The sequence below is a fragment of the Apteryx rowi genome, unplaced genomic scaffold (assembly GCF_003343035.1).
Source record: "Apteryx rowi isolate R43461 unplaced genomic scaffold, aptRow1 scaffold_151, whole genome shotgun sequence".
NCBI lineage: Eukaryota > Metazoa > Chordata > Aves > Apterygiformes > Apterygidae > Apteryx > Apteryx rowi.
Window position 1 is genome coordinate 423,233 of NW_020447764.1, and position 12,071 is coordinate 435,303.

A 12,071-nucleotide genomic window follows, 5' to 3' on the forward strand; every position below is an offset into this window, starting at 1 on the left:
CATATATCTCCTGGAAACTGAATGTTAGTTGGTTTAATTGTCTGTAAAACTATCTTCTTTAAGTAGTATAATATTTTTTTGGAAAAATGGCATGGTTCAAAAATGGATTCTATCATCACTTTCTTTTTCTTATTAGATTGTGGAGGGAATGAAGAAGAATAAATGGAGTATTGAGAATATTGCCTTTGGATCTGGTGGAGCTTTGCTGCAGAAACTAACTAGAGATCTCTTGAACTGTTCCTTCAAATGTAGCTATGTGGTGACCAACGGTCTTGGGGTATGTCTTCTACTGCTTCTACCATCATGTTTTCAACAGAAGGCTCCCTGCTTGAAAAGCTGTTTCACATTCCTGTTACATTACCACAATCTGCATAAAGTACACAAGCCCCGCCAAGCTCTTTCCTTTTATAAGACATTCTTCTGATTTTTAGGTAAATGTCTTCAAGGATCCAGTAGCCGATCCAAACAAAAGATCAAAGAAAGGCCGACTGTCTTTGCATAGGACACCTGCTGGAGATTATGTGACACTTGAAGAAGGCAAGGGAGATCTTGAAGAGTATGGACAGGTATAAATTTTCAAGATTTATCAAATCACTCTCCATGCAAAAGTAGACTGAGAAAAAGCAGGTTATAACTTAATTTTAGAATTTTGTTTTAGTTGTCTTTATATTTAGCTTTGTTTTATTACTTCAAAAGTGTCCTCGGTGCTAAATTCAATAGAAGTAGTGTGTTAGCTCTTCAAGTTTTACAATTAGAAGTTTGTTTGTACAGGAAAAGGAAAGGGTCATTGCTGCTTTTTTCCAAAAATAATGTCTCATTATGTAGCACAGTATGTGCCAGCTGAGTAGTTTTTTATGGGCTATATTGCTCAATTTCTGAGTAGCGTCTGATTTTGGGTGGAGGGAAGGAGATAGGGGCGGACACAGACAGACTTAACTAAAGTTTGTTTCTACTTCACTGGTGAGATTTGTAAACAGTTCCCTCAGGTAGGAATGTTTTGTACATGGAGTAGTTTGCCAGTGTTCAAAGATGTAAATTAAACCAGGAAGTCAGTTTCCCTGTTAATTCTTTGGCATAGCAAAATTAAATGCTATTTCAATAAAATGAGCACAAACTTTAACCCAGTCTCAGGCTTTCAGTTTGATATCTCAGTAGGCAAGCAAGTTTTCAGTAGGCAAGCAATGAAATGTTGTGTGTTGAGTGTCTTTCTGTATTAAGAGCACTTAAAATGTTTGGTTGTTGTTGTTATTAGGTCTTGGCATCCAGAGCACTTATTATCCACATATATAACTCAGTTTGCTTTCTATCTTTAAATTTCTCAGACAGATCTCTGTTTTACACTTACTGTTGCATTTTTACAGCTCCCCTTCTTCCATACCCCTCTGCCTATTAGCCTAAACGTGCTTTTATGTACTAGAAAATTCAAGAAAAACTTCAAGCCTGTAAAGGCAGAAGTGCAGTTTTAGAACTTGCTTATTTTCAAAGTTACATACATGCCTATGCAGGTATATATGTTTATGATACTCATCCATAAATTTTATATACGGGCAGTAAATGGTGGAAAATCTCTCTTCAAAACAACTAAAATCACAAAAAATTGGGTTTAAATTATGCAAAACTTTTCCTTCATTTTTTGACGGATGAAATAACTCAAAGAAGTTTTCTGTACTGGGATATTAGAGAGAGTCATATGTGGTTTTGGTCACTCTGGGAACAGAAGAGCAGATGGAAGGGGAACTTCTGTGGACCTGTTTTCCTAAAACCAAGAGCAGATGGAAGGGGAACTTCTGTGGACCTGTTTTCCTAAAACCACAGATCCTTGCAATAGCTAACTAAGCGTAGCTGCTGTCCAGTATTGGTTTGTGTTAACTTTTTCTGTCCAGTGCTGTGCTTTGCTTTTTCAGTGTGCTGTCTATGAGCACTCTTTAGTAATCTGTTTTACAGAATATATGTGCAGAGGGGATTGCAAAGAAAGCTTTTTTCATAGTTGCTGGGGAGGAAGTAAAGATTTCGTCTGAAGCTCTGTAATTGAACTGCACTTAAAATTGGTTCAAGTGAGCATCCTTTCTTACTAGCTGCTCTAGCAGGTTATATTTAGCTTATATGGCTTTGGCTTTGGCCAGATGTGGGCATTTCACTTTGGGGACTATTTGGTATAAAACTTCTATCTGTGTACAGGATGGCTTAAATTCTCTTTTCTGTCTAACCCTTAGCTAAAGGTACCGCTGGAAACTGAAAAGGTTCTGTATCTTAACATCCTGAGGCTCTAGTCTTGACAGATTTGATTTGGGTGCTTGCTTTTAAGTTTGTGTAACCTGTATAACCTGTATTTGTTCATTTCTCAAATCTCCTTGGGAGATGTTTCACTCTTGCTAAAACAGTGGTGTTTCTTGCAGGATCTCCTTCATACAGTGTTTAAGAATGGAAAGGTAACGAAGTCATATTCATTTGATGAAGTAAGACAAAATGCCAGGCTGAAGAACAGTGAACTTGAAACAGCGTCTCACTAAGTTTCATTCCATGTCTGTGTATGTGTGTGTAACAAGTATGTACTGCATAATGGGTTTATTGTACAGATTTGTGTGTTTGTGTTTTATGACATTGTAGCCAAATTATTTGTTGGTTTATGGACATACTGCCCTATCTTTTGCCAGTCTTTAGAAAAGATGAAATCAGGAAATGGTACTTACAGTGTAAAACATATTTAATGTTAAAGTGTGCTTTTTAGGGCCATTTGCCAGTAGTGATTCAATCTGGTATTGATCTTTTCACAAATGTGACAGAGCTGAGAAACTTTTTTATATATAACAGAATATCACAAAATGGATTTACATAAAATTATCATGATTGCTTTATGTTTATATTTAACTTGTATTTTTGTACAAACAAGATTGTGTAAAATATATTTAAAGTTTCAATAATTAAGTCTTTCCAACTTTTCATGATTTTTATGAGCACAGAATTTCAAGAAAATATTTGGTGTGGGGGGGAATCCATTGCCTTTTGTCCATTAATCAGCAAATAAAACATGGCCTTAAAGTTTGTTGTGACATTGTACCATTTGAAGAAGAAATCAGGACTTGTATCTCCCTTAGGATCCCATAGAATTGCTGACCTCACCGTATCTCATAGTTGTCTGTATTAGTAAATCTACATTAAAGAAAGTTACTGTTCTTACTAGAAGATTTAGGTACTACAGACCTTACTGGCACAGTTAGGTGTGTAAATGGAATGCCAAATTTGAAAGGATTCTCTACTGCAACTTAACCTGCCAAGTCTATTCTACTTGGCATATGCACCTCAATATTTTAAGAGTAAAGTTTTTAAGAGATCTCCTCTTCCACTATAGAATATATGTGTAAAATACTGAAATATGGAAGCGGTGTATTTTAAAGTAATTACACTTCTGGGTTTATTTTTCATATACTGTAAGTGACATGACTTTAAAGCAAAATACTGGACTGGGTAGTGCACTTTTTTTACTTTTTTGTATTTTTTTCATTGATTTGCCTTTTGTCAGACTGGATGTTAAATTGTAAAAATGTTTAACTATTTTTGTTAACAACTTTAATAAAACTTTATGCTAGCCAAACTCCTACATGAATGGCAGACCTGTTTCCCCTTCTTCCCCCATCTTATTGGGGTGAGGAGGGGCTTTTGTGTTGCAGAGGATAACTGTAAAAGAATATGTATGAGATGCTTTTGAACTATCTGCACTTGATTGTATTTGTTCTCTACGTAAGCTTGATTAGAATATCTGCTGGAAAACAAAACTGTCGAGAATTTTATTTGAGAAGCTATGTAGTAATAGGCTCTGAGATGTTTGATAGTACTGTAGGATGGCTCTTACTACAAAAGGAATACCTCCCTTAACAAAAATCAACAGCAAAAACAAATGGCTTCTGTATTATGTTGATGATCAACTGTCAGTCTTTGACTTACTGTGCTGATGTTGTAATTAACAATACCAATTAACAAATGATTTTACAGGAAAATGTGAGAGGTCTTTTAAAATCATTTAAGCCTACAAAATTATATAAAACATGCTTTTAAAGGAAGATTGAAAAGCCATACTTCATTGTTCTTATTCTCTCACCAAAAAGGGCCACATCAAAGCACTCATAATATTTCCAGGGTTTGTGGTTAAGACACTTATGCCCAGTCTCAATAGTTCTTGTTAATAAAAATTTGTTTTCCACTCTTAGTGTATGTGATTATAGATTTAAGTGATGTATTGTTTCAAAAATAGTGCTTTAGTAGGACTAAATACTGACCTTTCACACTGAAGAACTGCCTTCCCTTTGCTGTTAATGATATTGTTTGTACTTGGCTAGGAAAGGCCAAATAAATCCAGACGTAGGATCAGTAGCTGGTAAATAGTACAGAGCCTATTTCACTCCTCCACATGTGTACTAGGAAATTTTATGATGTATGGTTTAAAAAATAAAAGTAAATGCTGCTTTCATTCTGTACCAATAAAAATTTTGATAACTATTGACTACCCATAATTGATATTTTTGTACTTGAGAACTAGGGATATGCTGTGGAAGCACTGTTTTCTTGTGTACCATGAAATACATTAATAATTGTTCAGTATTGTCTAAAACTTAGCTTATTAGTTGGAGACTTAAAGCAAATTCTCTACCTGTGCATGTTACTTTCAGAAAGTAGTCACGTCACTCATTTTAATAAATGTTAGTATCTTTTTAAAAAAAAAACACCTGGTGCTATTCAGATCTGAATACATGTCTTTCTGTTTGGCAGTCTGACATTCTAGGCATCAAGAAGTTGATAGAAATTATTGCAGTGCTTGAACCATATAACATCTTAATTCTTCCACGTAAAAGCAAACAGCATGTTTCAGTTTGCTTTAAATTATTAGATTCATAGCCATTGATATGTTTTAATTATCCCCATTTCATAATATAATACAGTATTTGTATTTAAAAATAGGAATTGGAAGTTTTGTGTTAATACTCTTATTTGTAACTAGTATTTAGCATAAGAAATGGATTTTGTAAGACTATTTTTTCCGGAGATGCATGATTATGAAAAGATGCTTTTTTTGGTACCTGGAAAGATCTGAGAGAATAGAAAAGTACTTGCTGTTTGGTTTGCCAAAAGTCAAAACAAAGTTTAAACAGTTTTTCCTATAGGTTTTTACATTCCTTTCTAACCTGTTTAGTGAAGAATAAATATTCCTCACTTAAATCCTCTGTTAAAGTAATTTTAATGTACTTGGCATCAAATACCAGTATGTAATACACATGGAAATAAAGTTTAGTTCTGGCAGTGCAAATAATAGCCATTTGACTGTGTCTTAAAGTTGTGATGATGGGCATCAGACTTCGGTTGTGTGCTCTCCATTGCCAAACAGAGATTGGAGCGTAGCTGTGCTGTCATTATAATCCACTGTAGGAGAACTGCTCCGTTGGTTTGCACACAGTTTGTGGTTAAGTGATTGAATTTACAGTCAACTCAGTTCTAGAGAAGAGAATACAGGCATCCTTTTCTACTTTTTGCAGGATGTGAACATATCTATACATCAGCATCTTACATGTGCTCAAAAATGGAGTACTTTTAATTGAAATTGATGTATAGCCACTGAATGAAACCCAAGGACTATTCCTTTATTTATATTTCACATAATCGTTTGTCAAACAATTATTCATTTATTTAGATTTGACCTCCTTTAAAGCTGATAAAAATGCTTGCTTGAAAGCAACCTAATTAAAGATGTTGTAGCCTTCAGATCACTTCAGTCCCAACAGTTTCAGCTCCTTAATGAAACAGACTGTCTTGTGTCCCTTTGGACAGGTTTTTCATAATTGGAAGAAAATATGCTTTTAATTCCTATTAACTTCAAATTGCAGGATTTAGCTTACAAACACAAGCAAATGCAGCTAGTGTGAAGATGGTCATCTTCAGTTGTAGCTGGTCCATTCAGGTCACACTGTAACATAAAAGGGGCTTCTGTAGCTTACAATAATGGCCTTTTAACATTTGGATTTGAAGTCTCTTTTACATTATTTTTACAAAGAACACGCACAGCCTAAGTGATTGAGGCCTCTTCCTCCTCCTTTCCAAGCTAATAAAAGCATCCAGCTACAAATCTCCAGGTTTTTCTCACTGTAGTCAGCCTTTGTGAAGGTTAAAAGTGATTATGAATGTTGAGTGTACTTTAGTAGGCTCCCAGATCATTGCACAAAACAGACTGTAGGGGAATTTCAAACTTCAAACTGCAGGCCAAGGCAAGGGTCTAACAAATGTGTCTCTTCCTATGCCCCCTAATTCTACTGTAATGAATAAAATAGTATCTATGGTGAGTTAGTCAAGGCAGAATCTGTGAAGATGTACTGAAGCAATGGTGATTATATCTCTACATGGAAGTATGTGTTTTCACTTGTCTGTGAGAGCCATATGAAGGTCCTGTAGGGGCACACCTCCTGCATGGAACTTGCAGACAATTTAGTGGAAGATGATCCCCTTGTCTGATTCCTGATGGATAGAGGGCATCAGAGACACATTGCATGGAGAGCTGTATGATTTCTAAATAGCTTAGTGATCAGAAAGAAACATTATTTTATAAGGAAATACTGAGATTGAAGGTGATCCATAGAATCAGGCTTACTGAAGTCATAGCTGTTAAGTCTAAATGTTGTGTTCATTTTTCCTCTTTTACTGATAGCACAACTGATCTTGTTAATAATTTGAAAGCACCTTTTATCACAATTATCTAAAGATCTCAGATATGTTTGTTTATAGCTCATAGTAAGGGAAGAAAAGCACTTAGTAGTAGAGCATTTCCAAAGAATATTTTCCTGTGGCACAATATTTTGTTGAAAGGTATCCTGATTTCTGCTGTGAGAGAATCCAGAGCAGCTCAAAGGACATGGGAATGGAGTCAGTAGGATTTTGTTCAGTATCATTCCCTTACTGATCTTTATCTGAATGCTCATACTGCTTTTTGAATAGAAATTTTAGAATTTAAAATTTATGGAAGTTTTCTGGAATCAGAAATGTTGTCCTCTATTTTTCTGGAGCAGAGAGGTCTCTTAAGAAGAGATAAGGAGTTATCATGCCTCTGGCAATGTTTTTATTTTCACCTGCTACAACTCTCCTGAGTAGAAGGGCAAGTTTATTGCCAGTCTATGTTAGAGACAAAAATCAGAAAATTTAGATTGTATCTAAATCAATTAAGATTGCCTCTAGATCATTAGATATATTTATGCAAGCATGCTGTAATTTGTTGGTATGTATAACTACTTGCATTTTCTTATGTTTCATTGATAGTATTGGCCCATGAGATTTGAAGATCTTGTTGTTCAAGAGCAACTTAGTTGTTCTTCCTGTGCTTGTGTCAAGTAAATATTACATTGCATATAGCAAGATAATTATAATTTATTGAAAATGGCTTCAACATTTTCCATAATTACAATATCTGGGAAGTTCAAAAGAATAGATAAAGAATGCTTGGAAGGATCTAAGGGATGAACATTTTCACTTCTTAGTCACCAGTTTAGGTATTAATGTAGCTATCAAAAGCTTTCAGTTTGGAAATTGGCTTATTTTGTCATGACTGAGTATTCATATAACCAAAAGATTAATAAAAATAATACATTTTCATGTCAGGTGAACTGTGTGGACTCGGAAGCTTATGTGTGTTCCAACATTTGTATCTTCTAAGGAAAAGTGAACGATATCAGTCTCAAACTTCCTTCCTTTTCCCCACAAAAGGGGAAAGAAAAGCATTAATTTTTCAGAGTGTTTGGAGTGTAGTTTCCTCAGCTTTCTGATTGTAAAAAACAAGGCTAATGTGTTCTTCCCTTTAGAAGGGGCAGTTTTCCATATTCTGAAAGTTGTTGCCTTAGTAAGGAATTGCTGCTCATTGTAGGGTGTGTCAGAAGAATGACTTGTCCTGCCAATTGAAGAGGATAATCTCTGGGCTAAATGGCTTTGGGTAGAGATGAGCCTGTAAATCACAGAAAAGTCAGAGCATTGCAACTAATCTCCCCTTGCTGAGGCTGCTTCCCCATGATTTCTGTCCCAGCTGAGCAGGTTCAGGTCTGTCCTATAATATGCTGTGACCATTGAGGCTGTTCAACCAAACCAGAAAGTGTAGCAGTGTCCCTGTGACAAAGCTGTGGTCTGTTCACCTGCCCCAGTCTAATCTTAATCCATTTTTCAAGGCTGTAGGTACTTGCTAAACCAAATGGTAATGACAAATTTCATTAAAGCTACTGTTCTTCCCACACATTGTGTGTTTTTGCAGCCTCACCTCCAGCACTGTTACTTGAAGACCATTGTTTGCTTTTATTACAGCTGTAAATCTCCACAAGGTGAAGAGGAAGATTTCACCTCTGTACAAGGTTTTGCAATCTTTACGCCTTCAGACAAAAACAAATTACACAGTAAAACAAAAAGAATGAGTTTTCCCTTTGCTGCCTTCTGTGTCATCAGTTGTGACCATGGAAAAGTTAATGGACACCTAAGTCTGGGAAAACTAAGAGAAGTTTGTTCTCTTACAGGATTATTTTAACTTCTTTATACTGAAACAAAATTACATTTACAGTCTTTCTAGTAATTAATAAAACTTAGCTGAATGCTCTAACATTTTAAATTGGTTGTTGGGGATGCTTTTTGACTCACCAGTCTCAGCAAGAGTCCACATGCTTTACACACATACCTAATCCCATCAAAGAGGCTACTCGGGTACATACAAGAGCAAGACAATGTACTCTAGTATATAGGGACAGCAACACTGAGTCTTATGTCCTCTGAGAAAGTGCCACGCTTTCTTCTTGGTTTTATGTATTAAATATGTGTCCTGCTTCCATCTTGAACCCAATAGGAAAAATTGCATCTTTTGGTGAGTTTTAAACAGGCCAAATTCAGCTCCAGTTCTACTTATAGCTGTGAAGCCAGCTCCTGTGGCTGTTGTGCAATAAGAAAACGTGTACACATTCAATTCCTGACCTATCTTTTACAGCCCATGCTGAATTATGCAAGACCTGGAGTTTCAATAGTTTCTTCCATGCTACATGTTGGTCCTGCCCAAAGGGATTTTGAGACAAAAACCCATATGGTTATTGAATATGTGGTGTACAGTAAACCAGCAGGGCAAGAAGAAGTGACTTTACAGGTTGTGAAATGATTGTAAATAATAATTTTCTTTTTATTGTGCAAGTCAGTCAATTAGACACAAGTATTGTCACTGAGATGATTGTTATAATACTCTAGTAAAGGCAAGTGTATCAAGATGCATGTTGGGTTATGGCTGCCTATAGTTCTTTTCCAACTGACTTTATCCACCAGTCTCTTAAAACACTGAGTTTGCAAAGTGCCTCTCCCACCAAGCAACCACATGTAATTTTCCTAAATTTTTTTTTTTATAAATCTTTCCATCAAAATGAGAAAGACTGATGCAAGATATTCTGATGCCTTGCCATCTGATCCTGCACATATTACAGACTGTCATGTTTCATGCTGATGTCTCTATAGTGAGCTCAATGTGTTCCAGTCCTCAGGCAACTGAAGTGACGTGTGCTATAGCCAGAAAAATGCAGAAGCCAAGATCCTGCCAGTGCTCAAGACTGGTAGTGAAACATGTAGTGGTAGCTTCCCTTTCTCCACCACTACCAGCTTACAGATCATAGATTTCCTGAGCCACAGGAAACATGATGCATTTACTAACTATCAATGGACTTTTCTTCCCTGAATTTGTCCGGTCTCCCCTTAAGCCCATGTAAAGTTTTAACATCCGTAACAAACCATGGTAATAACACAGCTTAATTACACATTGTGTTATGAGCTAGTTCCTTTCATTTGACCCTGCCAAATGCTAGCTTCTTGTGCCCTCGAATTCTTACCTTGGAAAAAGGAGAGAATACATTTCTCCTTTTCCAAGCCATTCATGCTTATATGGATCTGTATCATATCCTCACTCCAAGCTGAAGAATCCCAACCTTCAGGTATTCCTTGTACTGAAGTTCTTCCATGCTTCTGATCTCTCCCTTTTTGGCCCTCTCTAAACCTTTTCTAACTCAAGTCTTTGTGATGAGATGAGGGGAAGAGAAACGTGTACAGTATTCAAGATGCAAGTGAACCATGGCTTATACAGTGGCCTAATGCTCTGCATTACATTCTCTGTTCTTTTCCTAACATTTGATTTGCTTGGTTGTTTTTTTTGCTTACTGCTATTGAGAATTGTGCTGACCTTTTTTTTGAAGCTGTCTTTTATAACCCCAAGATTTTGTTTTTAAGTGGTTGTAGATGATTCATAACCTCACACATCATTTTATGTGTGAGGTTAGGGTTATTTTTTCCTATGCAAATCAATTTACGTTTACTTACACTGAATTTCATCTGCCGTTTTGAATTGTAGTCACTGTGTTTCATAAGGTCCTTTTGCAATTCCTTATGATCATGTCCCATCTTTATGTCCTGAGTAGCTTAGCATCTCCAGCAAACTTTGTCACCTATTTACTCATCCATTTCTGGATTGTTTAATGAGTATATTGAGCAGAATACATTCCAGCACAGATCACTAAAAACTCCACTTGTGTCTATGCAAACTGAATATTTTTCCTACTCTCTGTTTCCTATCTTTTGATCAATGTTGTATCCACATAAGGACTTCCCCTCATATCTTATGACTGCTTAGTTTCCTTAAAGACATTTGATAAGAAACCTTATTGATAGCTCTTGAGAAACTGAAGTGGGCTGTATTAACCAGACCTCCCTTACCACACACTTGCTGACTCCATCAAAGAACTGTGGTCTGTGAAATATGACTTCCTCTTCCAAAAGTCATGGTGAATCTTCCCCAAAATCTTATGTTCATTTCTACCACTGCTATTGCAAAGTTAAGTTTGTCCAGCTTCAGATTCCAGCCTCTTGGCGTTTTTAGGCCTTTGTCAGCAAGATCAAAACTCTTTTGAAAATCTGGGAATCTGACTCAGGAAGACTCAGGGAATTTATGAAACTGCTCTTTGTTCTCTTGCTGTCTTTGCCATATTGGAATAAAATTCTGAATGGTGAATGGCACAGTGCTAACAGGATTCTGCAGTTTTATTCATAAGATGATGGTCATCTATTCACCTAGGGACAAGAACAACGGCTATGTACTAGGACAAATTTATCCTTAAGTTTGGTGATGCTTCTCAGGGAGTCACAGGAACAGGAAAGCTGGTCATCATAAGAGACCAGCTTTCCTCACCAGCCTTTGCACAAGTAAATAGATCTGTACAACATGCAGAGATAATCTAGTTCGTGCAGTGTTCGTCCTTAGACTCTGAAAAAGTTCTTGGTATTCAACACAAGCTTCTGACCAGACTAAAAGTACTTGGGAAATTGAAGCCAGAAAATGCACGTAGGCCTATTTTTTATTTTGTCTAAATATTTGTCTTATGCTATCTAAGTAAAGAGCAATTTGTTTTAGACCCCTATGCAGTCCTTGTGGGCGTGTGTCATGTCCCCAGAAAATTGATGTATAAACCTGGTCATATGCCTGTGGCATATGTGCTGGGCATGAAGTGACCATAAGCAATTGTTCTTTTATGTAGAGTGACTGTATACATATGACCGCATATATGTGTGTGTGTGTGTGTGTGTGCACGCACACATGTGTTTAGTCTATAGATGTATATATATTCTATATACAGAAGGAAATTCCCATAAAGACTAAGGATATTCTAATAGTGATCTTTCATGGGCTATGATCTTTCATAACCTTTGTGTACAGAGACCAGATCCTTGCCATATTTCTGCCTGATAACTTCATTTTATATGTGAAAGGGCTGTGTAATCAGCTACCACCTGACTGGCAGCTTATGTCAAGGTGATCATTTATGGTTTCTCCTGAATCTGTGTCTGAATTATTGATTGCCAAGACAGCCTGCAGCTCTAACCTGCACATCTGTCTCTGTTTTATAAATTGGTATTTAGCTACCTTCCAGTGGATGACATGGGACTATGAACAGGCAAATCAGGTTTGCGTAACAGTAACCTGTCTTTCTCTGTCTTTACTACCCTCCAATTTACATGTCCTCTGCAGACTTTACCAGCAGAAA

The 12,071-nt window shown here is 36.5% G+C and overlaps 1 protein-coding gene across 2 annotated transcripts in view; it reads left to right on the plus strand.

Moving 5' to 3' along the window:
* NAMPT (nicotinamide phosphoribosyltransferase) overlaps nt 1-5,308 on the plus strand; it is a 32,375-nt gene extending 27,067 nt beyond the window's left edge. For both annotated transcript variants that reach the window (XM_026059010.1, XM_026059011.1), the window contains 3 exons: nt 137-277; nt 432-566; nt 2,397-5,308. In XM_026059010.1, the coding sequence (XP_025914795.1) occupies nt 137-277; nt 432-566; nt 2,397-2,510 (390 nt within the window). In that variant the 3' untranslated portion in view covers nt 2,511-5,308. The remainder of the gene's footprint in view (nt 1-136; nt 278-431; nt 567-2,396) is intronic.
* Nucleotides 5,309-12,071: the final 6,763 nt, after the last annotated feature.